Source organism: Pan troglodytes, chromosome 4 (genome assembly GCF_028858775.2).
Source record: "Pan troglodytes isolate AG18354 chromosome 4, NHGRI_mPanTro3-v2.0_pri, whole genome shotgun sequence".
Classification (NCBI taxonomy): domain Eukaryota; kingdom Metazoa; phylum Chordata; class Mammalia; order Primates; family Hominidae; genus Pan; species Pan troglodytes.
This window is the reverse complement of record NC_072402.2, coordinates 73,674,163-73,699,471: the sequence shown is the minus strand read 5'-3', so window position 1 is coordinate 73,699,471 and position 25,309 is coordinate 73,674,163. Positions and strand designations below refer to the sequence as shown.

At 34.1% G+C, this 25,309-nt stretch overlaps 1 protein-coding gene across 7 annotated transcripts in view; it reads right to left on the bottom strand.

The window, feature by feature from the left end:
* Positions 1-2,137: 2,137 nt before the first annotated feature.
* Positions 2,138-25,309, bottom strand: part of FYB1 (FYN binding protein 1) — a 163,998-nt gene continuing 140,826 nt past the window's right edge. For 3 of the 7 annotated variants that reach the window (XM_016953373.4, XM_016953375.4, XM_016953377.4), the window contains 9 exons: positions 24,597-24,663; positions 22,830-22,967; positions 21,121-21,146; positions 19,202-19,268; positions 16,397-16,496; positions 15,777-15,939; positions 7,245-7,278; positions 5,121-5,152; positions 2,138-4,353 (listed from right to left, as the gene is read on the bottom strand). In XM_016953373.4, the coding sequence (XP_016808862.4) occupies positions 4,331-4,353; positions 5,121-5,152; positions 7,245-7,278; positions 15,777-15,939; positions 16,397-16,496; positions 19,202-19,268; positions 21,121-21,146; positions 22,830-22,967; positions 24,597-24,663 (650 nt within the window). In that variant the 3' untranslated portion in view covers positions 2,138-4,330. The remainder of the gene's footprint in view (positions 4,354-5,120; positions 5,153-7,244; positions 7,279-15,776; positions 15,940-16,396; positions 16,497-19,201; positions 19,269-21,120; positions 21,147-22,829; positions 22,968-24,596; positions 24,664-25,309) is intronic. The other 4 variants (XM_016953378.4, XM_063811269.1, XM_016953381.4 and 1 more) reach the window with 3 other exon arrangements.

Here is a 25,309-nt window from a genome sequence, read left to right as displayed (position 1 = left end):
TAATAGACATCTCTTCCCTCGAACTCTATCCCATCTGTTTCCAGAAAGCCAGATGAGCGACATCATTGCAATCAGTTTGGTCTTGATTGCTTCAGTGAATCTTTCACAGGTGGCCAATGACTTACATGCTGGTAAATCAAATAGAGATTTCTTGGTCATCAATTTATTTAACCTCCTATGGCATCTGAAATAGTAATTAAGAAAAAATTACAGTGGCAGCCCACAGGATTAACACAGTCCTTGCAGACACATCATTCATTGATTCTTTAATTATTAAATATATAATGAAGGGCTTCAAATATGCCATAAAGTAAGAAATATAAAAACTAATAAAATCATTTGTTTTCTAGGAGCTCTGTTTAATGATATTTCATCAGATAGAGAGTAAAAGAGGAGAAAGAGAGCAGCCTCCATGTTTTGAGCTTGGATGACTGGATGATTCAGATGTCACTGAGGTAAAATATATAGGAGGGATAATTAGTTTTAGGGGGAAAGAGAAAAGGTTCCTTTCTGAGTTCCATGAGTTACAGGTACCTGTGGGATATCATGTAGAGATGACTTTAGAGTAATCGTAGCAGAGATCGAGTTGCAGTAAGTTGACGATTGAATATACCCTGAGCATATGGCAAAGGATGAATAGGGATGGGAGATTCTCAAACGTGGCTGAGCATTAAACTCATATTTAGAGTCAAGGAAAAATGAACTCCAAAGTTTCTTCCCTAGAGATTTTTATCTGTTGATCTGCAGAGAAAAAAAAATGTGTATTTTTACAAACTCTTCAGATGTCCTGTGTTCAGTTTGGATTCTCTGGAAAGCAGACACCAAGATGGAGTGAAAATGGGAGGGGAGGAATACATGTGTGGGTGGGGAAGAATACATGTGTGAGAGAAAATGGGAAGGGAGCTGGAGAAGGCTGGAGGAGCTGACAGACTGCTATGCAAGTCTATACCAATAAAGGCAGGAGGGAGGATGGTTGGAAGTGTCTCAGAGCACTCTGCAGGTTTAGCAAGCTTGTCAGGGAGTCCTCAAACTGAAGTTGGCCATGTGAGGAGTTCTGTGTCTTTCAGGAATAGGCCTGCCTCAGTATCCCTGCAACACTCAGTCATTAGCTAGAGCAGCCTGATCTTGGCACAAACATTGTGATGGATTTCAGAATGCAGCAGCTGGGGACTTTTGGACAATTAAATGCCCCATAGTTGGAAGTCTTTGAGGCACATTCTCCTGGCTGCCACATATACCCTGCCATTTTAAGACAATGAAATGAGGAAAAAAAAATCCAAACGGGCTGTAGCTGGACAGGTTTTTGGGCCCAAGGCAAAGTTTCATGTTGCTTTTTAGATGGGAAAGATTTCAGTGTTTGTAAGCCTAGAGAAAGGAATCTGTACAGTGGGAGAACTTAAAGATAAAGAAGAGGGATAGCCAGAGGGAGGCAGAAAAGGAGAAGGAGAATGAGAAAGAATGAATTGTAAAAGACAAACACTCCAGAAAAGGCAGGAAGAAATGGGATCCAAAGGTTATGGCTTTGAATTTAAGGCATGACATCTTATTCTCTGGGACAGTGTCTGGATATGGGTTAAGGTCAAAGGTTGTAGGGAATTGAAAGGAATTGCGTTTAGTTATCTTAATTTCTGACACAAAATAGGAGTCAAAGTATTAGGAGCCTTGGTAGAAGATTTGGTCTTGAAGAGGAGATATCCCGTCTTCTGAGGCTGAAGCTAAAGAGTCAAGGTTGGATGCAGAGAAAGACTCTTTTGTAGATGTAGGATCAAGTTAAGGGAGAGGAAGCCTGATGGCCTCAGTATTAAAAAAATATATTTATTTCTTTTTTTTTTGAGACAGGGTAAATTTTTTTGAGACAGTGGCACAATCATGGCTTACTGCAGCCTCGACCTCTCAGGCTCCAGTGATCCTCCCACCACAGCCTCCTAAGTAGCTGGAACTACAGGCATGTGCCCCCACACCCAGCTAATTATTTGTATTTATTGTAGAGACAGGGTTTTACCATGTTGCCCAGGATGGTCTGGAACCCCTGGGCTCATGAAATGTGCCCTCCTCGGCCTCACAAAGTGCTAGGATTACAGATGTGAGGCACTGCATCTGGCTAGCCTCAATTTTTTTAATGAAGTAGGAGGCAAGGTTATCCATTGAAGGTATTATTTATTTGCAGCTCATCTCAAGTGACAAAATTCCATACAGAAGACTATAACAGAAATCATATTTAATATATTAAAATTAATACTTCAAATATATCTTTCACATTAAGATGATTACCTATTGTGTAAATCTTTCCTAGGTGTGTGTGTCTGTTTCTTGATGTGTAAACCAAAACTCTGAAATATTCTCTTGATCTAACTTTGACTTTTAAAAACTGACATTGTATTGAATTTACATAATTTTCAATCAGAAAAAAAATTACTGTCAGACTGCAATGTGAGTCTGCCCCAATGAAGGCAGGAGGAGGGATGGCTGGAAGTGTCTCAGGGCACTCTGAAAGTTTAGCAAGCTTATCAAGGAGTCCTCAAACTAAAGCTGGCCAAAAACTTCAGAATGAAAACTATCCTGTCTGTGTATTATATATATTTACTACCAAATTTAATAAACAAAAACCACTTTTGAACCAGGTAATTTTATCTAGTGTGAAAAGAAATTCATCACATAGTCATATACTGGCTAATGCTCTCTAAAAGTAGACATTAAAATATTTCATAATTGGAAGGAATCTTTGGAAATTAGTGGCATCTAATCTTGGGGCCTCAGACACCCAAAATCTATATATTGACCAGTGGAAGTTGATGATTTGTTATCAAATTTCAAAGCACCTAATGGAAACCCCACTTCATCTCTGTGAAGATTTTCAGTTCCTTTACAGTTATTTGAAATTATTTCAATTCTGTGGAGCCACTTCAGAAACTCCAATGGGCCTTTGCAATATTAAAATGTGGAGAACGCATTAATCATTATTTAATCAATGAGTTTAAAAAATAGACAAAAGCTTCTGAAACGTGGGACTGAAGTAGGCGGAGCATTATAAAAGCCTAAGGTAATTGGTAGTGAAGAGTTGGAAAAACTTACTTAGTCTAATATTGTAATTTACAGATGAGGAAACTGAGAAGATAAATAATTTATTCAATATCACTCGATGGTTCATTAGGAGGAGAGCCAGCATTATGATGTGCTCATGTTGTACTCTAGGAGTTGTTAAAAAGCACTTAATATCTTCTTTTCTTGGGTGTTAGCATTTTTCATTTTTTAAATCATGCTATTTAGTGTTCTTAACATTTGAAACCCAAATGGTTCACATTTTGTTTTTGGATTGCTTTGGGAATGAGTATGTACTGTTAGAGAAGGGCCCAATCCAAACACTAGAATTTTAATAATTTCTACTCCCTCTGCTGGCCAACTTTCCAGTAAAATGGATTTTAAAAAAAGAGAAAAAAAAATCTAGCGGTAATTGAAACAAAAACAAAAACTTTAAAAAGTGTCTTCATTATAAAGAGGTGCCATGCATAAAAGCCTAGGTAGTTTCAAGGTCCATTCTTCCATTCCTCATGATTTTAGGGTTATCCTCATTCAGATCTACTCTAGTTATAATAGTACTTTAAACAGAGCACAGAATTAAACCATTAGCATGTGAATCTGCAAAAAGAGAACTTGTTTTAGACTCTTCTACAGTTTAGACTTCAATGTGCATACTAAATGCATAACATTCGTATCAAATAATTAACATTTATATACAATTAACAAATAAGGACAAATTTTATACAAAACTTCTACTACTGCTATAATTTTTGAAAACATTTAACCCACTAGCAAGAGGTAAGACAGCACTGCCTTTTTAAAAGACAGGTCACTTGAATAGAGAATATAAGATATAACCATAAGTAGAAGTATAAACAATAATTTTTCTTCTTGTGGAATGTTTTTAAATTTCCTTTCTTACATTATTATTCTTCCTTAGGTTTTTTTAGACAGGTCATTTCTTCCTGAATGATTTTCCTTTTTCTTTTCTTTTTATTTTTTGAAGGAGGATTATTTACTGATGGTCTAAAAGAAGTACCTTCAAATTCTTCGTAATTGTAGCCAAAGCGGAAATGGAATATTTAATAATTCTTACATCTCACTAATGTAGTCTTCTGAGATAACAATTAAGCAGAGAGATCATTTTCTATGTTCAAACTTTAGACACTTTGTAAAGATAATTGGGATTTCATAACAAATGATAATAAGTGGTTTTGTGCATTAATTTTCTTGATACCCAATAACATGCCAATTAAAATCCAGACTTCACATTGGCACCTAATGAACACAGCAGAATGACCAAAGTTGAGTGCTAGTCATTGTCATAGATGCAACCTGAAAGGAAAAAATATAAATTTAAATATAGTTATTAAAAACATATTCTCTAAGTATTCCAAGTTTGGAAATGTGAGTGATTCATACTCTCCTGGTTAAGGATTAAAAAAAATAGAACTGGCTCACTTTATAAAAAACGAGTTAAATGGAAGATCATATATTTAACTTTTATTATTTAGTATATAATTCAACAAAATTTCTGGACAGATTTATTCTCTATTAAAATGAAACTCAAGATTATTTTATGTGGCACTTAATCATATACTTTTTGGTAGTCACTCTGAACGAGGTTGAAGATATTAAAGAGCAAGACTCGTAAGTTTAAAAGACTAAAGGAAATCATGATCAACACTATGCATCATTTCAGTTAGGTTAATTTTTTAGATTACAGTTTGGAACTATATGATGCTTAGAGAATATTGGTATTACTGGTTATGAAATAAGTACCTATTTATTTGCCAAAAATGTTTATTTGCTTGGATAAAAGAAATTCTTATTATGAGTCACAGTACAATAAAAAATTTCCCAAATATTTTTATACTTCTGTTTTCAAAGAAATAAATGAGGTTTTTCCTTAATTTTCCATCTTGTGGGAAATGCGGTATTTTCCCCCCATTATGCCAGGGCATTTACCTTTTCTAACATTTTCAAGTGATTCAAATTCTGACCAGATTGGAAGTCTCTAATCCAACAAGCTATTTTTAGCATTTATAAAAACAGTAAATTCACTATGACTGTTCTCTGGGGTGGTGCTACATAAGACTTACCATCAGCAATATCATCATAGATCTCTCCATCACTGTAAATGTAAAAAAAATTTTTTATTTTAAAGAAACTATGTTCTTGGCATTAGAGCAATATATAGAAGAATAGAGTAACAGTATAATTTTACATGACACAATTAAGACTTTTAAGCATAATATGCATTTATAAGTATAAATAAATTTGATATTCATTATCTCTTCTTTCATTGACTTAATCTAGTCCTCTGTTTCATTTTACATACAGAATAATTAAAACATGCTTCAAGAGCATAGACTATGCCTTACTCATCTTTATAAGACATGTTTGTTAACAATGTACTAAACATCATGGTACAATACTCCCATTGGGGACCTTAATTCAAAGCTGCAATGGACTTTTATGTCTGTTAATATCAGATTCATACTTTCACTTGAATTTTGAATGGTGAATTAAATACAATAATAATTGGCATAGGAAATGGTTGCATCATTTTCACATGTTTCTAATTATAACTCATACATATAATAAAATATATAAATATTTGTTACAGAATAAGTAGCCAAGATATGATTATTATGGTGATTCTTATGTAATTTTAAAACTATTACTTATGATTATAGGCAGCATCCATAATAGTAATTTTGGTACTTTTACACATTTTAGGTTTTGCCTGGCCCTGAATCTTTGTGATATTTTCTATCCGACAAATATACTGAATCCCTTCTATGTACCAGGAGACATAAATTTGAGTAAGAGACAAGCTTTGCTTTTAAGTACCTTATAATCAAACAGGAGATTATATAAGAAATAAAAATAGAGAGCATTATAAACATGAACATTGCCTTGAAATGTAAGATATACTTCTAAAATTCAGAAATGTAGGGTGGCTTTGTCACTTAGACCAGACCTACTCTTTGCTGTACAGTCTCTGTGCTTTATCATGGAAGCAGCAGCAGGCCCTTCAAACTGCTGCCAACTATGGCAGATGCTGTGAGTTCCCTATGTCTTCTGTTTGGATCTTTTCTCTGAGATGGAGGGAGGGTTTGGCTAACGGAAATCTCATCCAAATGCAAGGAGGACAGATTTTTCTGTCATTTATACAATAAACATTTATTAAGTATTCGCTTCAATAGGTGGTGAACCAACAATTACTTACAGAGTATGCTTTCTAAATTCTCTCAATCAGCCTGTAATAATCACTGATGGAGATGTTGTCCTATTATTTGCCACACATTCTGTCCTTAAAATTTGTATCTTTCAGAGAACAAAACCTATTGAAAGTCTCTTGCCTCCCACTGTGATTAATGTGCTCAGGAGAACAAAGGTATTATGATTATTTTTCTTTGGCCTTTACTAGTTTGCCAGCAAAGCTCTTCACACTGATTTGTGTTTTTCTGATTGGTGTCAGGTTGTTGATGGGTACACAGTTTGTGACTCCTCCTGGATCTTTTCATTGTGCTAAATTCTGTAAATCTTTGCATTGGCATGTGACCTAACCTGATAATGGAGTTCGTTTCTTGCACTGGGTTACTTGGGACAGAATCTTATGTTTCGGGGGACTCCAAAGGCACACTAGTACCACACTGTGACAGACTGTGACAATGTCTTATTCATAAGAATAGAAGAATCATTGATGACTGTCTTTTTTTCTGGCATGCTTCCAAAAAAGGCAACATAGTACTCTACTATGCCTAGTGTGAGTGAAGCAAAGACCTTAATTAAGGGCTAAATTATGAACTGTTAACAGGTGATATTAGCACCTACTGTGAAGTCACTAATTGGTCCCAAATTAATTCCAGTCAATCAATTGCATTAGCAAGTAAAATGCAAAATATTGATGAAAAGGTTACTGGCTTTGACATGTCTTCAGTGTTTGCTGAGAGCCTAAAGAATATATAAAACTATTAACTATGAGCTGTACAATTTTAAATGAGAAGGGCTCCTCGCCTATTTAAAAGAGTAGCACTTCATGGAAACCTAAACTTTATTATGGATACTAACATGTTAACATTACTATAGCATATTGTTTTTAAATTTATTTATGATAGTTGAGTAGGTTACATTATTTAAGTAATATTAGAAATATTTTAAAAAGAAAGGCACAAAATTCTTTTCACAAGCATAGTAGTAGAAGAAAATGGGCTTACTTGTCCACTAGGTAACTCCGAAGGACATAACCATCTACGAAGGAAAAAGGAAATAAATTGTATCAATAATACAGGTTGAAAAATCTTTAGTACTTTTTTCAGGAAATGAAAACACGAGAGAGTAATCATAGTATATTGAATAATTGTATCTATCTCTGGAAATGACCCATTTTTCTTACTTGTGTCTACTTTTGTGTCCTTCCTTTCTTCTCCTTTTCTCCCTAACTTTTCTCTTTCTCCAGTATGTCTCTTTTTTCTCCAATTTCAATCTTTCCTCCTTTCCCTTTTAAGTAAAAAAGGAACTTTTTTCATTAAGCTACTGTAGGCTGTAGCACAGAGTTCCGTGTGTTACCCCCATGATCCAGTTTTAGGAAGAATTTAGTAAGCATAGATTATAAAAGTCATTTATTGGTAAGTATTTTAAATACCACCAGATCTAAGACTTACTTTCTAAAATTTATTATACTGAGCAGAGAGAGAACTGTATTCAACTCCCCTTTCAGATCCCAGCCAGCTATTGACTACTAGGGGGACTATGCATTGTAAATAGTCTCAAACAGGTCTCTTTTACTCTGTATGGAAGAAATTCCTCTACTGTTTTGCTATTGGACAGTATCAACATTTGCATTTCATCACTCATGGAGCAAAAGCATTATTGGAAGAGCACATACTATGGATTCTATGATGCCTGGTTAAGTAGAAAATAAGCCATATTTTATGCAAGAAAGCTAAGTTTTGTTGTTGTTGTTGTGTGAGGGGCACCTTATATTTGCCTGTCATTGTGCAAATGTTTCTCAGGAAAAATATGAACTATTTTTCTTAAGAAAATGCCTGCTGATATCTAATTAATATTACTAATCTTTGGAATTGTTAGTTTTGTGTTGGTGCCTAAAATCTGTTGTATGCTTGAGATTAGTACCATTTATTGCTTCCTCAATACAATCTCTAAATAATTTCTCTCAGTGAGTCAATCTATTGGTTTTGGTCCACTTTAGATCTAATTTTAGTTCTGAATCAAAGCAAATGTGTTACAAATTATAAGGAGAAAGCTCATAAGCAAAAATTAATAATACAAATGATAAACTTACTTAAATGTATGGATGTCATATTGCCAATGATTAAACATGAAAATATTTTTTTAAAGTTGGAATCATGAAACTGAATTTATACATTAAAATTTAAGAAAATGAACTTTCCCTTGAAGTGTTATAGGGTTAAAAAAAACTCCACTAAAATATTTTATCAAGAAGCTCACTACTTTTTAATAAAAACAATTTATAAGTATCATATTTGGGAAAGAAAGAATCAAAGTTATCCTTGAATTCTCATAGTAGGAAAATAATGAGACATGTGCCAAGATAATAAAAGCACAATAACATATTACTCAGAGTATAAAAAATTAGAAGTAGGAAAAGTAATGAAACACTAGGAAAGTAGGAAAGTAATGAAACATGTGTCAAGATAATAAAAGCGCAATAACATATTACTCCGAGTATAAAAAATTAGAACACGTTGCACCTTCCTTTATATTTCAATTAATGCAAAAGTAGCAAAAAGTATTAATGTAAGAACACCTACAATTAATATCTATAGTCCGTGGGTATGCTTTGATATCACAGTTCATTTCAAGTTAACAGACTTTCTTTTTAAATAAGGTATACATAATAATTTAATGTAATTTTTAAAAAGGGATAAGCTCATGTCCAACAAATTCAATTCTACATGTGTCTCTCAAAAGAGAAAAATCTGTGCAAATAACAAGCTTTTAGAACAAATTGTGGATTTTGTATCAGGGTCCTCATAACTGAAATAACTCTTTATCTGTACCTATATAGGGCTACACTAAAATTTGAACAGTTTTCTACAGATAGTAATAGTCATTGACTTCTTTTTATCAGTTAAAATTGGGGGTTCTGCTTTCATTTTGGATTTTTTCCTAAAACAAATTGGAAAATAACACAATAGCAAATGTTCCCATAATATACTCATGTTGATGTTAATAATTTAAAAATGATGATGTATATGAACTGAAGCTTTCAACACTGAAGTCAATCTCATATGATTTGGTAGGGATTCATACAGTCTCTGAGCTAAAATTGGAAGATAAATTAGAAAAATATATAAGAATTATAAACTGTTGTTAGAGACTGAAGTTATTCTGGCATCAAATATAAAGTTCAAAATGAAGAGAATGTAATCGCCATTTTTAGAAATTAAAGATTTTTATTTGCTTACGCTTTTAGGTAATCTATTTTTTAAAACTTATTTATGCTAAAATGTTGCAGGTTTGGATAAAACACTAAATGAAAAGAGAGCTAAAACAGTGCTTTACATGACCAAAGTTAATCATTCATGATAGACAGCTTAATACTTCAACTTTACAAATTACTTATAAAAAACACATTCTCTTAGATTCTCAACTTGTATTTCCATTCCCTCCTGTATCTGTGTGTTCAAAAGTTCTAAGGAACAGCCTTCTCCTGTGTTGAACACTTTGTTGCTGTTGTTGTGTGTTTGTGTGAAATACATAAACATCAATAATTGGGAACATTATTTAAGAAAAATGTATTAGGGAGATGGAGTGTGAGATGGCACTGTGCTACAAAAATGATGTGATAACACGGGGCTTGTTAGCTATAAAGTCACAATTATATAGCATTTTTACAGGGTAAATGACTTTTAATACAGCACAGGTTTTGCTGTCTAGTACCTTTAAAAATCTCAGCTAAAACTTCACTCTATTAAAAGCATGATTCATGACAGTGTCAAAACAAGCGACTTACCATAAATTTTTATATAATCTCTCCATTATAGGTCCTAGAAATATATATATTTTTTGTGGTAGGAAAATCTCTTTGTTCATGTTACACATGTACATTTATTATAGGGAATGTTAGTGAAAAATATAAACACATGAAATAACAACAACAACAACAAAAATCTCATCATGGTCTGTATCATGTAGAAGGGCAGCTATGTTTAGCGCTGTAGTATTGTGAGTGCGGTCACACCAGGGATTCTCACATACAATATGAAATTATTATTTGGAAACCTCACATTTATAGAGCAGAACATAATGGCTTGAAACAAATGTTTTGAAATATGTGGTGGGGTAGAGCTAGTTAGGAAAATAACACCCACCCCCCATATGTGCCAGTTAATTTCTTCCCCAAATGTTTGCTTGCTACAGAGCAGATGTGTCTCAGGATGAATGACTCACCTTTTAGAAGGGTATTGTGAATACAGATTAACCAAGGAAATAGAAAATAATCTTTGGAAAAGTGGAAATTATCTTCATTCTAATATTTTCAAATTTTTTACTTAATAAAAATGACAACATACTATTTCATCATTATTTCATTTGTTGTGGGTAAATCCAGAAATAAAGTTAAATGTACTCAATTTGGCCTCATGCAGTTTAAAAACAAGAAAATCATATTGCATAGATTTACCTAGGCAAGTGGAACAATGTCCAATTTCAGTGGAAAATGCTTATAATATAATAAAAGAAAAAACAGAGCGTTGTGTATAATACTGAATATAAATTATTATCCTAGTTTTATAAAAATGTTCACTCTTCCCCTCTTCTCTGTTTATATTGTTACTTCTGGGGCTTCATATTTGGACGACATTTTAACTCTCTAAATTTTAAAAATTTTCTTTCAGTGTGCATGTGTTGTTTTAAAATTGAAAAAAAAATTATGTAAGTTAAAAAAAAATGATCAATTGGATTTGGGAAGATCGAAAGCACCTTTAAAATCCCTTGGTCTTTGATGCCTAAAGAAAATGGAGAGCATTTTGGCCACAAATAACTCAGACAAAAAGTGTCTTATTCTACATCTTTTGTAGAAAATTTTTTTCAGTGACAGGAGGTGGGAAAACTCACAGCTTATGAGACATAGAGTTGTGGAATATGTATAAATACCAGCGAGAAACTCTAAACATTTGGAAATGTGCCAGAAATTTATATTTAAGAGTTCAACGCCTACACAGTAGGAGATTCTACAAGTCAATGGGTGAGACTTGATCAAATGTGATAATGCCTGTAAAAGTGGCTGATGTCCCACTGTGTAATGGTAAGGGATTGTTGTTCTTGCTTTAGCCTTTAGTTGCTATCATTATGAATTTAGGTTGAAGTAAGCTATGCTTTTCTTTCTTTGATGGATTAAAGAAGAATGGAGGGTAAGGATAACATTAGTTTCACCATAGTGCTGGGTTACAAATGCAAAGGCATTTGTAATCAAAGATGCAGAAATAAGGAACCAAAAGATTTAGAGGCTCTGCAATGGCATATAACAAGCTAACTACATCACTAAAGCCAAAGGAGAGAATGTCTGTCTTCTAACCAGTTAAACTATTAATCAGACTTCTTTCTGTGAGTATCTGTATGTCAGACTTTCATCTGGCTATCCAACTGCAGTTTCAAAATTGTTTCATTCAATCCAGCAAGCCCCACGCAAGGTGCAAGGCATTGTGTAACGTGCTGACACTACGATGTTGAGAACATTTCATTGAAGTGACTCTGAAGCTCAGAGTCTAATAAGAATAATAGATTGGTAAAACAATAATGACAATGACAGCAGCAAAAGAAGTATCATGGTAGATTTGGGGAGACATTAATTGTGATGGTGTGGCTAGGAGTAGGTACTGGGGGTGCTTCTAATTTTAGATGACAACTGAGTTGTTTTTAATAGAGAATCATGGGCATTCCAAGTTGAATAAAGTAGTGTAGTAGGATGAAACACATAATTTTTTTTTTTTTTGAGATGGCGTCTCGCTCTGTCACCCAGACTGGAGTGCAGTGGCGTAATCTTGGCTAACTGCAAACTCTGCCTCCTGGGTTCAAGCAATTTTCCTGCCTCAGCCCCTCTAGTAGCTGGATTACAGGCATGTGCCAACATACCTAGCTAATTTTTGTATTTTTAGTAGAGATGGTGTTTTGTCATGTTGGCCAGGCTGGTCTCAAACTCCTAACCTAAAGTGATCCGCCCACCTCCGCCTCCCAAAGTCCTGGGATTACAGGCATGAGCTACCATGGCTGGCCAAAACACCTACTTTATTCAGGGAATGACAAGTAAATAGTTTATGTTTCTGGAGTGTCAGTTGTAGATGGAAAACAGCAGTGGATGAGGGTAAGCCTAGATGATAAAGAGTTTTATGTGCTCGCCTAAATACTATATTTTTAAAAATAATATTTGGGTAACATTGTGGGGAAGTTGATTCTGAGTGTAAGGGCAAAGATAGACATATCACTAGAAAGGCTATTGCAATCATCTAGGAGAGGGAGGGTTAAAAAATCTTATAGAGGTGTGCCAAGAATGAATTAGCTATTTTTAAAAATTGAGAATGTCAAGGACCCAGTCCATGGAAGGAGTAAGCAGGTTTGTACAAATTAAGAAAGGCAGGAAGTTAGCAAAAATAAAAATGATATTAAGCAGATAAGGTGATTAAATCATGAAATAATACTTAACCCGAAAGTCAGTAACATGCTCCTAGTGCCTCTCCCTTACACCCGCATCCTTACCACGTGAGTACTTGCAAATCCAACTGACAGTACTTGCATTTAAAAATTTTTTCACTGATGGCTTTTCTCTGGCTTCTGGAACTCTGTCAGCTTGCTGAATATCCTGAATTACTCCTTACCTTCCCAGGAATAGACTTCAGCTCCTGAAGGACAGGAGTTGGTGTATAAATACCCCAATTTGTTTCCCACTGGATGGGATAACACTGACACTTGGAGGTCTCCAGCATGATCAAGCTCCAATAATCCAAGTGGTAACTTTTTTGATAATAAGACTTTATTGGCTGCCTTCGCTTCTCTATCTCATTCACTTGCCACTGGCATTTTTGCAGAATCACTTTATGGGGAAGCCAAACTAAGACAAAATCCAGCCCATAGAAACTCTTTACATAAAAAGCAACATGTATATAAGTGCTACCATATAATCATGTGGTTTCCATCCTGTCCGAGATGTACCCCAAAGCCATCTAAGAATTTAGGTAGTTAACGATGAACTTGGAAACTGTAAAGTGCATTGGTACTGCAGCAGAAAGAAAAAAGATATTTACATGAAACTCTTGATTGTAACCTATCAGAAGTTTACGAAACATTTTCACCTCTCATTCTTAGAAGATGACACTTTCTAAGAGGACAGGAGGCCTGTAGTATTTGTAATAGTACTTCAAATTATTGATGTTCAAATAGAAAATGATATTAGATTATGCAGTTATTCTGAATGGCTACTTATTCTTAAGGTCAGCTGGTTCCTAGGAAGATAAGAGTCTCTTCTCTGAATTTCTCTCACTGGTGCCGTATCTATTCCTGTCCATCTATATCCATACATGTTTGTTGATGAGATCATAACATCCTTGTTACTCAAGATATGTGAAGATCTATGCTGATCCAAAGACCAGCAGCATCAATTAGCTGGGAGCTTGATAAACTGCAGAATGTCATGCCGTTTTTATAAATGTAAGGTGGAAAAAAAATAAGCAAAAAAAAAAAAAAAAAAAGAATGTCAGACCTCACATCTGCATTTTCAACAAGATCCCCATTGATGTGTATGCACTTCAAAGTTGGAGGAGTGTTGCTTTAGATAAGATTTGCTGCTAAGCATAGGAGACTTAGGTCACTATGGCAAGATTTTCTTCTACCATACCAAGGGCAAGATATGTAGAAGCTTCAGCTTGTGCCCTGGAGAGAGGTCTGTATGACAACTACTAGGACAATTCTCTGTTGTAAAAAATGTGAAATTATTTGGAAAGTAGAGGGCAGAAAATATATCATTTAGACTTATCACCTTATTGAGACTGATTCCTATTTTGGTATTTAATTATTTTTTAAGTTTAGCTTCTCTTATTTGCATGATTTTATAACATGGCTATAAATCCTACACCAAATTAAATAGCTTTCTTACTTTTTCTACCATATGTCATGAGAGATTCATCATATTACTATCATAATTTTCATTTAGAACATTCAATTGGGTGTATTCATCGTAACATTTAATAATTTAAAAATCTTTGAGCTTTTAAACATTTTTTGATGAACTTTTGATGCTTATAGTTCTTTTAGCACTTATGGCTATTCCTTAAGGTAGATCCTCGCAAATCCTAGTCTGAATGGGGGTTTTCTTTGTCCCCTGGGTATCTTTCTACACATTATCTTCAGTGAACTTCCAATCTTAATATTACACTGCCACTGCCCTTTATCTTTTGTACCCACATTCTGTATTTTCCTTTGAAAAGCCAACCACACCTCCTCCATGATAAACTTTACATCCATTTCCTCCACCCTTGAGTCACTGTGTTTTATTCTTGAAACTCCATTTCAATTCCTGTCCCTGAGTCACCTTCCTCCCATTAAAATTAAACTTAGAGTCCATGTTTTCCATGCAGATTGACCAAGCTGATATGGGGCAGCTGTAGTGTCTATCCAGTTTCAAATATAAGACAATGTAATTTTGAATTACTCTTCTCAGGATTTAAATAAGCTTTCTTTTGAAATTTGACAAAAATATTTCCATCTGTCAGTTTTCTTTTATTTTCTAATTTTTTCTGTTTGTTTGTTTCTTGAGTCAGGGTCTCACTCTGCCACCCCAGCTGGAGTGTAGCAGTGCGATCATGGCTCACTGCAGCTTGGAACTCCTCAGCTCAAGTGATATTTTTCTGCCTTAGCCTCCCAAGTAGCTGGGACTACAAGGCGCACACCGCTACATCTGGCTAAATTTTCTTTGATTTTTAGTAAAGACTAGGTCTCGCTATGTTGCTCAGGCTGGTCTCAAACTCCTGAGCTCAAGCAATCATCCTGCCTCAGCCCCGCAAAGTGCTGGGATTACAGGCATGAGCCACCGCACCTGGCCCCCATCTGTCAGCTTTAATAGCTGATAAAGTCAAAGGAGACGGGAACTTTTTTGGATTTATTTGGAATAGTATGTTGCACTAAGTGTGTTCAAATAGGAAATGAAAACAAGTGAATTTGTAAGGTAAGAAAACTGGAAATTCTAGGTGTGAAATACCCAGAATTCTACACAATTCTGTATAATTTGATATTCTCCATAATTTTAAAAGCAGGCCAGAGCAAGAGACACTGTCTACTTTAGCACAGTGGTTCTGACTTTAGTGTATACATGAACAAGCTAGGGAAAAAGTTATCATCACTGTTTTTACCTGATTTCTAGAACTCATGTTTCAGCAAGTCAAGGGTGGGTACAGGGAACTGCGATTTTAATACACACGCAAGGGCTTTCTGATGCTGATGGTCTGTAGTACTGCATTTTGAGAAGCAGTAATTTGGCATTATCTTTGACACCGAGTATATAGATAGTATATGGTAAGTAAAAAGAGATTAAAATACATTGATTTCAGCACAGCATAATGACCAACTTCTGAACGTTTGCCACAATTTACAAAGGATAGAGCAAAAAGATAGATAAGAGTTAGTAAACACAGAGTAGTCACTAAAACTTGTTTGGTTGTTAAATTCTGGAGTGACATATATATGCACATATTATAGTATAAGCAGTGACTTACATTTCCCTTCTTCATTTCTGCAGAGAACTTTTGTGTCATCTGTGGTTTGTATAACTTCTAGAGATTCACCAGGTTTTACCTGTAGATCTCTGGTTCCCCACTTTTTAGAAGTTATGGAAGTTGTAACTTTAGTTGAATATAGGACTCTAATTTCACCATCATACTAAAAAAAAAAGAACAATATTTAAATTATTGGTTTATGTGCATTATTGAAACAACTTATTTATGGATGGATTTATTAAAAAGGTATTTGCTAAAGAGATAATTCAGTGTTTTCGAAATATAATGTAGGAATATTAAAGAAAATGTTGAGGGACAAACATCATTCATAACCTCGCCAACCTAATATAATAATTATTTTTAGTACATTCTTATTAAGGTTCAAAGGACAGCTAAATTTAGGTGATTATCACAGTGTGAATACTGTGCATATTATAGCTTGCTTAATCTTTTATAAAAATAAATTTAAATCTAAAATAAATTTTGTTCAAAATAAAAGAGTTATAACGGCTAACTGTAATATTGATAATTACACTTTAAAGTGTGCATTTTGTTACTTAAAAATCATTGGATTTTTCAATAGTGCTTTGTACTTTGTATAATATTTAGATATGACATACTTTAAATTTTTTCCTGAAGTCTTTTTCTTCTTTTTCCTGCTTTTTTAGCTTCTTAAGGTCCTTTTCTTCTGTCTTAGCTTTTCCAACATTAGTTCCTTGACTAGGACGGCAGAACACACATAAAACAACACTTTGTTTAGAAAATTAAAAAGAATAGTCCATAACAGAGACGATTCATAACATTATATTTTTAACTTTTTGTTTCAGTTAATTCTTTTTGTTAGAAATCCAGTAACTGTCATTGTAATAAATGATGACATTCCATAATGTAGGAGGGTTTCCTCAAGCAAATATAGATTATGAGAATTAAAATGGAAGTGAGAGATTAGATTCGTTCTTATACTGAACCATATAAAATCACTGAGTCATGGTTTAAACTTGGTTGCATGTCAGCGGTTTCATATGACTTAATCTATTCTTAAACCTCCCTAAATTATCAACCCTTTCTAGATAATTATGTAGCTTGGCCAATGTCATAAGAAAGGCTTTTTAAAAAAGAAGACTTCAAAAACAATCAATTTTTATGGTTTATAACATTTATACGTTGTTTTGTTCACATCTACTTAAAATGCAGCTAGAGTTTTGGTTAATAAAAAAACTTAAGTAAAAGTTAAGATTTTAGATATTATAAGAAGGAGCTTTTTAAAAAAGATGGCTATTACTGATCTTTATCTTCATCCCTTTATCAATTGTCTGTGTGTGTGTGTGTGTGTGTGTGTGTGTGTGTATGAAAGAGAGACAGAGACAGAGAGGAGGAGAGGGAGAAAGTAAGAAAGATAAGCACATCCTAAGTGTTTAGATCAGTTAATGGACTTACTTTTTTTAAAACTGCTAGGATCCAGGTATAGAAATCCACTATATTTTGTAGATACCAATTACCCTAATATAAGTGAACAAGCCTAAAACGGTGATTTTGTAGCCTGTCCACACACAGGATCACCTGGGAAGCTTTTAAAGCATACTACTGCTCTTGCCCAATTCCTGGACATTCTAATTTAAATTAATTTTAAAATTTAATTTAGTCTGAGCAAGGTCCAGGTAGTGATGGACACATTTTAAGAGCTTCCCGCATGATATTAATTTGTAACCAAGGTTGAGAACCATTCACTAGGGTTAAATTATGGATGGTAGGGAAGAGCTATAGATATCTTTAGTGAACATTTTAAAAATTAGAATATATTAATTTTTATTTAGATGATCTAAGATAAAGTTTTGTTTGTAACCAATTTATTTTAAATGTTTAATTCTCAATTTTGGAATCTTAGCTTTAGTTCATTCATTGTGGAGAGAATTCGCACAATATCTATGTCAGGTTCTGCGTCTGCCCTCAGTACTGCCTGCCTATGGTAGTCTGGGCATTTGTGGAATTACTGCCCCAGATTAACTCTCTGGGGCAATCAGAATATACGTGAAAGTTAGAAATGCCCTACAAGCTATCTTTAAAAAAATTTATTGAAATTTATTTAAAAATAGAATACGACATTAGAGAACACAAACTTGCTTTAAACTCTGAAAATAAGCAAAATGGGGAAGAAAATTGTCCATATCACATAAAGCTTAGTTAGTTGGGGTTTATTTTGTTTGAAGAATAAGGCCAGGGTGTGACTCTTGGTTCCTAGAGAGCGATTTTATGGAATGTGATGTACAGTAATGTAAAGCAAAAAAAAAAAAAAAAGCATTAACAACTGTCAAGGGTTGAAACACCACTGGTGAGAAATAGTAAAACCTGAACATATTACTGAAGATTCCATTTTTGTTTCATGGAGAATTTAAAAAAGGGCAACGGCTCTCTTTTCATCTTTCTTATTTGTTTTGCCTGTGGAACTTGATCTTCATATATGAATGATGGTATATTTTCCCTTCGGAGTCTTTGATCTTGATACTCTCTCTAGTTCAATAAAATTAGTTTAACAATTTTGGTAAAAAATAAATACTTAGCGTTTACTCATGCATTTTTACCAGTACAGCTCAGAAGACACAACTTACTGTGTTCCATTTATGTTACTTTCATCCTTTAATCAAATACAGGATCTTTTGAGTCATCTTTCTTTTCTCTTGAAAAAGCTAGATAGGTGTTCTTGCTTTTATACTCAGTATGTATCAAATCATTTCATGTATTTATTGGATTATGAGAAAGCAACCTACCGTGTTATTTTCTATTTCAAAAAAAATTCCAAAAGGCACTCCTTTGTATTACTTGATCTGAACTGATTTTATACAATTTTAGCCTAAAATTAATTTTTTAAGATTTGAATGTAACCTACCTAAAAGTCCTTTTAAAAATAAATCTTTTTTTTTCTTTTTTTCATAAAGGAAACTATCTTGTAGAAGACGGAGGTGGCTTGAACAAGATGGGTGAGTGCTGAGATGTAAGCTAAGAAGTATATTCAAGAAAAAAAAGGTTTGGGGAAAACAGTACGAATAAAAAGAGGAGAAGAATCAGTGAGACTGGTTGTGACCAAGATCTTAAACATATTTCCCCAGTGAATGAATGAATAAATAAACCAGACATCAGTGAGTCACAGGCCCAAGGTTAATCAGGAAACAAGAACCAGAACCAGGGGGATGGAAGAGAATGAGGGGAGGAAGGGGTGGAGGTGGGGGCAAAGGATTTGGGCTATTTACTCACAAACCTTGCAGGGAGGGTAGAGCTGAGATCGGAAGGAAACATAGCTTTAGAGAGGAGGCCAGAGCCAACAGGATCGCACACAGTAGACACACATCCCACTGGGTTTTTATTTCAGTTGAATTTTCTTGAGTATTCTCATTTTCATTACTTCATTGTAATGAAAGCATTTTAATTACCTCATCTCTGCTGATGAAACAGGGAAATCAGAGGTATCCACATCATCGTAAACTTCATCTCCCATGTCTAACAAAAGACAGAATATCAAAGGTTGAAACACTGTTAGTTTAGATTTTGATATGAGCATTCAATTATGTTTTTAATATAAAGATTGCTTCAAGGACAATAAAAGAAGTTTTCCTAGTGTCTCGGTAAATTTCTCCTGGAAGCATTGTCTGCTTCTGAAAGGGGAGAGGTTATTATTTGCCAGGATGCATGTGTTAAATTATCCTCAAAAAACCAGTGACCATAATGATAATCATCATTACCTGGAAAAAAACTCATAGAACAGTGACTATAATTATCTGAAGATCTACAAGTGCAATGAATGTCAGGAGTGGCAAATTGCTGATAAACAAATCAACATTACTGGCCACTGGCAGGATGAAGTAGAGACAGAAATTGAGATTCTTATGGGATTTAGGGTGCTGTGATAATATATATCATCCTATTTAAATGTCCCTCTCCTTCCTTCCTCCTTTCCTTCGCCTCACTGATCCGTTTCCCGTTACCTTTTACCTTACAGTGATATTAGGAGTGGCACCACCTTTAAATGGAAAGATTATTTCTTTTAATTAAATACTTCTGTTACCAACAGGTATTGAGAAACAGTATTGGCAGAAAAGTTGTCATGATCTTAACTGGTTCAATGGCTTTTCCAATCATTAAAGCTTTTTCTCCCTTCTAGACTTCTTACTAATAAAGTCAGGAATAATGCTTCCTCTCTGCACATATTAATTACTCTACAGTCAATGAAGCTGAAGAGATTGAGTTGAAGAAATTGCAAATATTTTAAGGAGTTATTACCATAAAAAGTTTAAATACTCTCTGGTAGTGGCAAGGAATTTATTTCCTTTATAAAATCCCCCCCTCTATGTCCTCCACCCTCGTGTGTATTCAGCTTAACTAATTTCACACGATGAAACTTGCTCAGCTGCGTGAAAAATAAATACTTTAAAAAATATCATCTAGAAGGGTCAAAGTTACTACTCCGTGCACATGCACTTAAAACATATTTAAGAACAACAAGCAATTCTAACAAAACCTTATTTTTTACAGAATTGATTACTTTTGTTTCATTTTATACCCACTTTTTGAGGAGTTAATTTTTTTGAATACTTTAAAAATATTATAGATTAGAACACAAGCTTATTATCAGGCACTGATCAGTTTGAGTTTGTCCCTTACATATTTTCAAATTGATAACTGAAAAGAAAGTTCTAATGTCAGATAAAGGGTCTAGAGAAGAATAGATTACCTCTGTGTTGGTTTGCTCTTTTAATATACTTATAAGTTAAAATAAATAAACTTTTTGAAAGCCCCTGAATATTCTTAAGACAACATTTTATTTCGTTCAAAGTAAATTTTAAAAACATCTAAATATCTGTCTCAGCAGGGATGAAAAAATAGTAACTGATAGAAATTTTATAAAGAAACTGTTATATTTAACATTTTCCAAATACAATATAAACTATCCATTTAAATATTCAAAGAAATTAGATATAGAAGAGGCTTACTGGCATGTAATCTGGCATGTTTTTAGATACCCTTATGCAGAAGTCTCATATATCAAGCTTGGACTGAATTGGGGCTGGGGGATATAGGGAAAATTGGTGCTCATCCCTTCCCACTTATCCCTAACCCAATAGTGGCTCCTGGAAGAACAGTTTAAAAACTATCAGTCTTTTTAATTTTTCTCATCTTGCTATTTTATCATTGAGCACCTGTGACCACCCAAGGTAAAGTTACTTGCTCAAGGCTACACAATTTATTATTTTCAGAGTCAAGACTTTCATGCAGATACTATATCCAGAGCTTTCCCACTACCACACTGCAAGAAATGAAGATACAGAACATACAATCAGTTTTTATTACTTACCCAATTGTTTAGGAGGAGCAGGGAAACTACAAAGAAAGTGAGAACACAATTATAATCAGACTAACATGAACACAGAAATTGATTCCGTTATATAGGAGAGTATAAAGGGGCAATAGCCTAGAGGCATATTGGGTTACTTCATCTGTTGACCATTATTTCTTTCTCATCCTCCATTTCTCCACTAAGTCCATTTCTGTTTATCATTTTGGAACTTAGCAAGACATTTTTTGAACCCCAAATGTTTGCCAAAATGTCCAGAGTCAAGATACTCAATTGGTTTATTTTGCCCATAGCCACTGGATCAAAATTTCCAGATTTGCTATATGAGGTTTGGGCATAATATCAAGCCAGAGTAAATGAAAGGGACTCAGTATTTTGGAGTCATCGTGGCATACATATTCTGCCTCCAAACTGCTTATTTGAATTAAAGAGCAGAAATACAGACTCAAAATTAATAGAGGTCACAGGAATATGACCATGTTTCCCAATATGTGCATATATACCCCAAAACAGGAAAATGGTGAATAAGAGGAATATTTACTTAAACCAGAGAGTGAGAGCTTATTAATTAAAGTGATCTGAAATCAGAATTAAGTGGCATTTAGCTGCAACAGAAGAAGACCCATGCTTCTATTTTCTGAAATATGACTTCTAAATACACTCCACACACACACACACACATGTACACACACAAACACACCACGGAAAGAATGGTGCACAGAACAGAAATGACTGGTTAGAATAGAATGTGAGGGATCATTAATTCAAATGATCCCAAATCAGATTTGGATAGTATGTAATTGAAGCAGAAAAAAAAACCCTCTCGTTTTTAAGTAAGGGTTATATTTGAGTAATGCTGCTCAAGAGAAGGTTTCTTGTGTTTTCCTAGAATTTCAAGTGTACTCTTTATTGACTTGTTGCTTTGGTGTTTTACAAGCCAATTGGGAATGCTATATGGAATTAACATCTTATAAAGACTTGAGCTAAATGTGGTGAATTCATGAGGTAGATTTTCTTGTACCAGGGAATACGATTAAGATCTTTCAAATTCATATGTATGGAATTTATACTAAAGGATTATTTTCGGAATAGAAAGAGAAAAGTTATGCCTTAGATTTTATTTGGACAAACTTAAGATGTTTAGAATACTTTTAGTATAGGAAAAATTATTAATATATCATTATAGTGTAATAGAGTTAAAAGTCTTTAATTATTGTACTTAGAGAAAAAAATTCAAAATTATGTTCTTTATTTCAAACTATTAAAAAGAATGTATATTTTGAAGAGTATTCAATATAAAATACTATGTAGTAAAATGTGGCATTGGAATTGTGAGTTTTCAGATGTAATGCTATATTTTAAAAGGTCCTAGTAAATGGGTGTGTTAGTGTTTGTGTATGACTGTGTGCATGAGCGTGAGAGGGTATGTGTGCAATTATGTGTATATGTGTGTTTTTGTGCATTTTTGTGAAGAAAGTAAAATATATCTTTGAACTATATGATGATTTCTGAGTACTTGGCCTTCTTTTATGTAATGCAGGAGCTTAAAGGTGACACCATAAACGGGGCTAAGATGATTAACGGAAAATTGCATTAAGATGATTTAAGTCTATCAGAATTTGGTTATTGGTTATAGAATATTAGTAGCATTTGATTCAATACATATTAGTGTAGTTATTGTACACTGGATTTGGTTGGTTGACTCTTACGATGAACCTTCATTATTGTCTGAGTCAGAGACTTTAGGTTTCTCTCGTATACTTTTCTTTCTGTCATCTTTTCCCTTTAACATCTTCAAAATCCCCCAGGACCACGTATTACTCTTCTCTTGAACCTGTAGTGTGGAGCTTTGGAGCATGCAGGCATTGATCAGAATGTAATAATCAGCGGCAAGTGAAGACATTGTGTGGACATTCAGATTCTTTATAATCATTAATCATTACTGCCACATTAATCATTCAGGCAGTAAATAACTCATTTTATTGGACAAAATAGTGTTATTAAATTTACAGATCATGGTGATTGAATACTGCTCCTACGAACCTGATCATTTTTTTTCTATCAAGTGAGAATTCTCCCACTTCTTAAAATGTGAAGCAAGTCCATAAGGATTAAGTTTCAAAGAACTGGATGTGGTGGCTCACCCCTGTGATCCTGGCACTTTGGAAAGCCAAAGTGGGAGGATTGCTTAAGCCCAGGAGTTTGAGACAAGCCTGGGCAACATAGCAAAACCTCATCTCTACTAAAAATAAAAAACATTAGCTGGGTGTGGTGGTGCACACCTGTGGTCCCAGCTGCTCAGAGGCTGAGGTAGGAGGACTGCTTGAGCCTGGGAGTTTGAGGCTGCAGTGAGCTATGATCCTACCACTGCATTCTAGCTGGGGCAACAGAGTGAGACCTGGTCTCAAAAAAAAAAAAAAAAAAAAAAAAAAAAAAAAAAAAGCTTGGGCATCAATTTTGCTTTATTTATGATTAAAATGAAGTAATTAAGAAATCTTAGGCCAGGCACAGTGGCTCACGCCTGTAATCCCAGCATTTTGGGAGGCTAGGGCAGGCAGATCACCCGAGATCAGAAGTTCGAGACCAGCCTGACCAACATGGAGAAAACCCGTCTCTACTAAAAATACAAAATAACCCAGGCATGATGGCACATGCCTGTAATCCCAGCTACTTGGGAGGCTGAGGCAGGAGAATCATTTGAACCTGGGAGGCGGAGGTTGCGGTGAGCCGAGATCGTGCCATTGCACTCTAGCCTGGGCAACAAGAGCAAAACTCAGGTCTCAAAAAAAAAAAAAAAAAAAAAAAAGAAATCTTAAACTTTTAAATATGCCATTTAAAATGGAAAAAGAAAATTTATTTTCTTATTGATCTAAAATATTTTTATTTTTATAAATTGTTATAATTATTATAAATGAACAGATAATTATTATTAAGTTAAAGGATTAAGTATTCAATACTGGTTCTGCCATAGGTAGCATAGGTCTCAATTTATTTGGGTTGCCTATATTATAATCATGTTATTACACAAGGGATAGCCATGCAACTGATAAACTCTTCAGGGATTGTTGTAAAAGTAAATTATTGATCAATAAAGACTTTATTAGGAAAGACTTTAAAAATATCCACAACCGCCAGTGCACTCCAGCCTGGGCGACAGAGTGAGACTCTGTCTCAAAAAAAAAAACAAAAAAACAAAAAAACAAAAAAAATCCACAACACCTGTAATTTATCTTTTTTTTTCATTTCACTTGTTTTGCTGTAGTTATTGAAGTTCTTCCAAACAATCAAACACTTCGTTTGAAGTGTGGTGAAATTACACTTCCTGGTTTACAATTGCTGTTAATTAAACATTCAAATCATTTGGGGTAATGTGAGAAAGAATACTATTTTCCGCTGTTTATTTTAACTGGAAATCAAAACTAAATTTCAATATATATATAATAATTTGCAAAAAGCAGTTCACTGATTATTCTTACCCATCATCAGCATCTTCCTCTTCAATCCCATCATAAATGTCATCATCTGGTGGTGGAGGGAATATCCCTTCATTTGGATTGGAGGAAAATCTTCTGTTAATTTTATAATTTGGCCATGTAATGCTCACTCAGATTTTAATTATAAATCTTCCTTATTTAACTGCAGAGAGCTTTTCACTTTCATATAAACCATTTAAATAAAAACACTTTGTTGATTATTTTATAAAGAATCCTTAGGGGTGAAATTACAATAACAAAATGAGGGCTAAGAGGCACTGTGGACTTGAGTTGAAAGGAATGAGGGTGCAAAAACATGAGAAAAAGTAAACTTAAATGGGGGATGGAGTTAAATATTTATTGTGGAAAAAGAAGTGAGGAGGTGATAGAAATCTAGCTAACTAGTTAATGGTGAGGAGACATTTAGGAAAAGATACTGATCAAGACACAAGAGAAGAAAAGCAATGGGATGAAAGGTGAATTTGTAAATACTGATGGTAGTTGAAACAGAAAGAAGTGAAAAATGACTTTTAAAATACATATTTTTGAAAATTAAACTGTTTCTGGTTTCATTTGTTATTCTATGCTCTTCAGGAAACTTGCTATTTGACAGATATTTACTTAACAATTGTTTATTGAGTAGTTTCTATGTGCAGGAATATGTAAAACGACCTTGAAATTTGACTTTTAGTATGAGAACTTTAGCACTGCAAGTG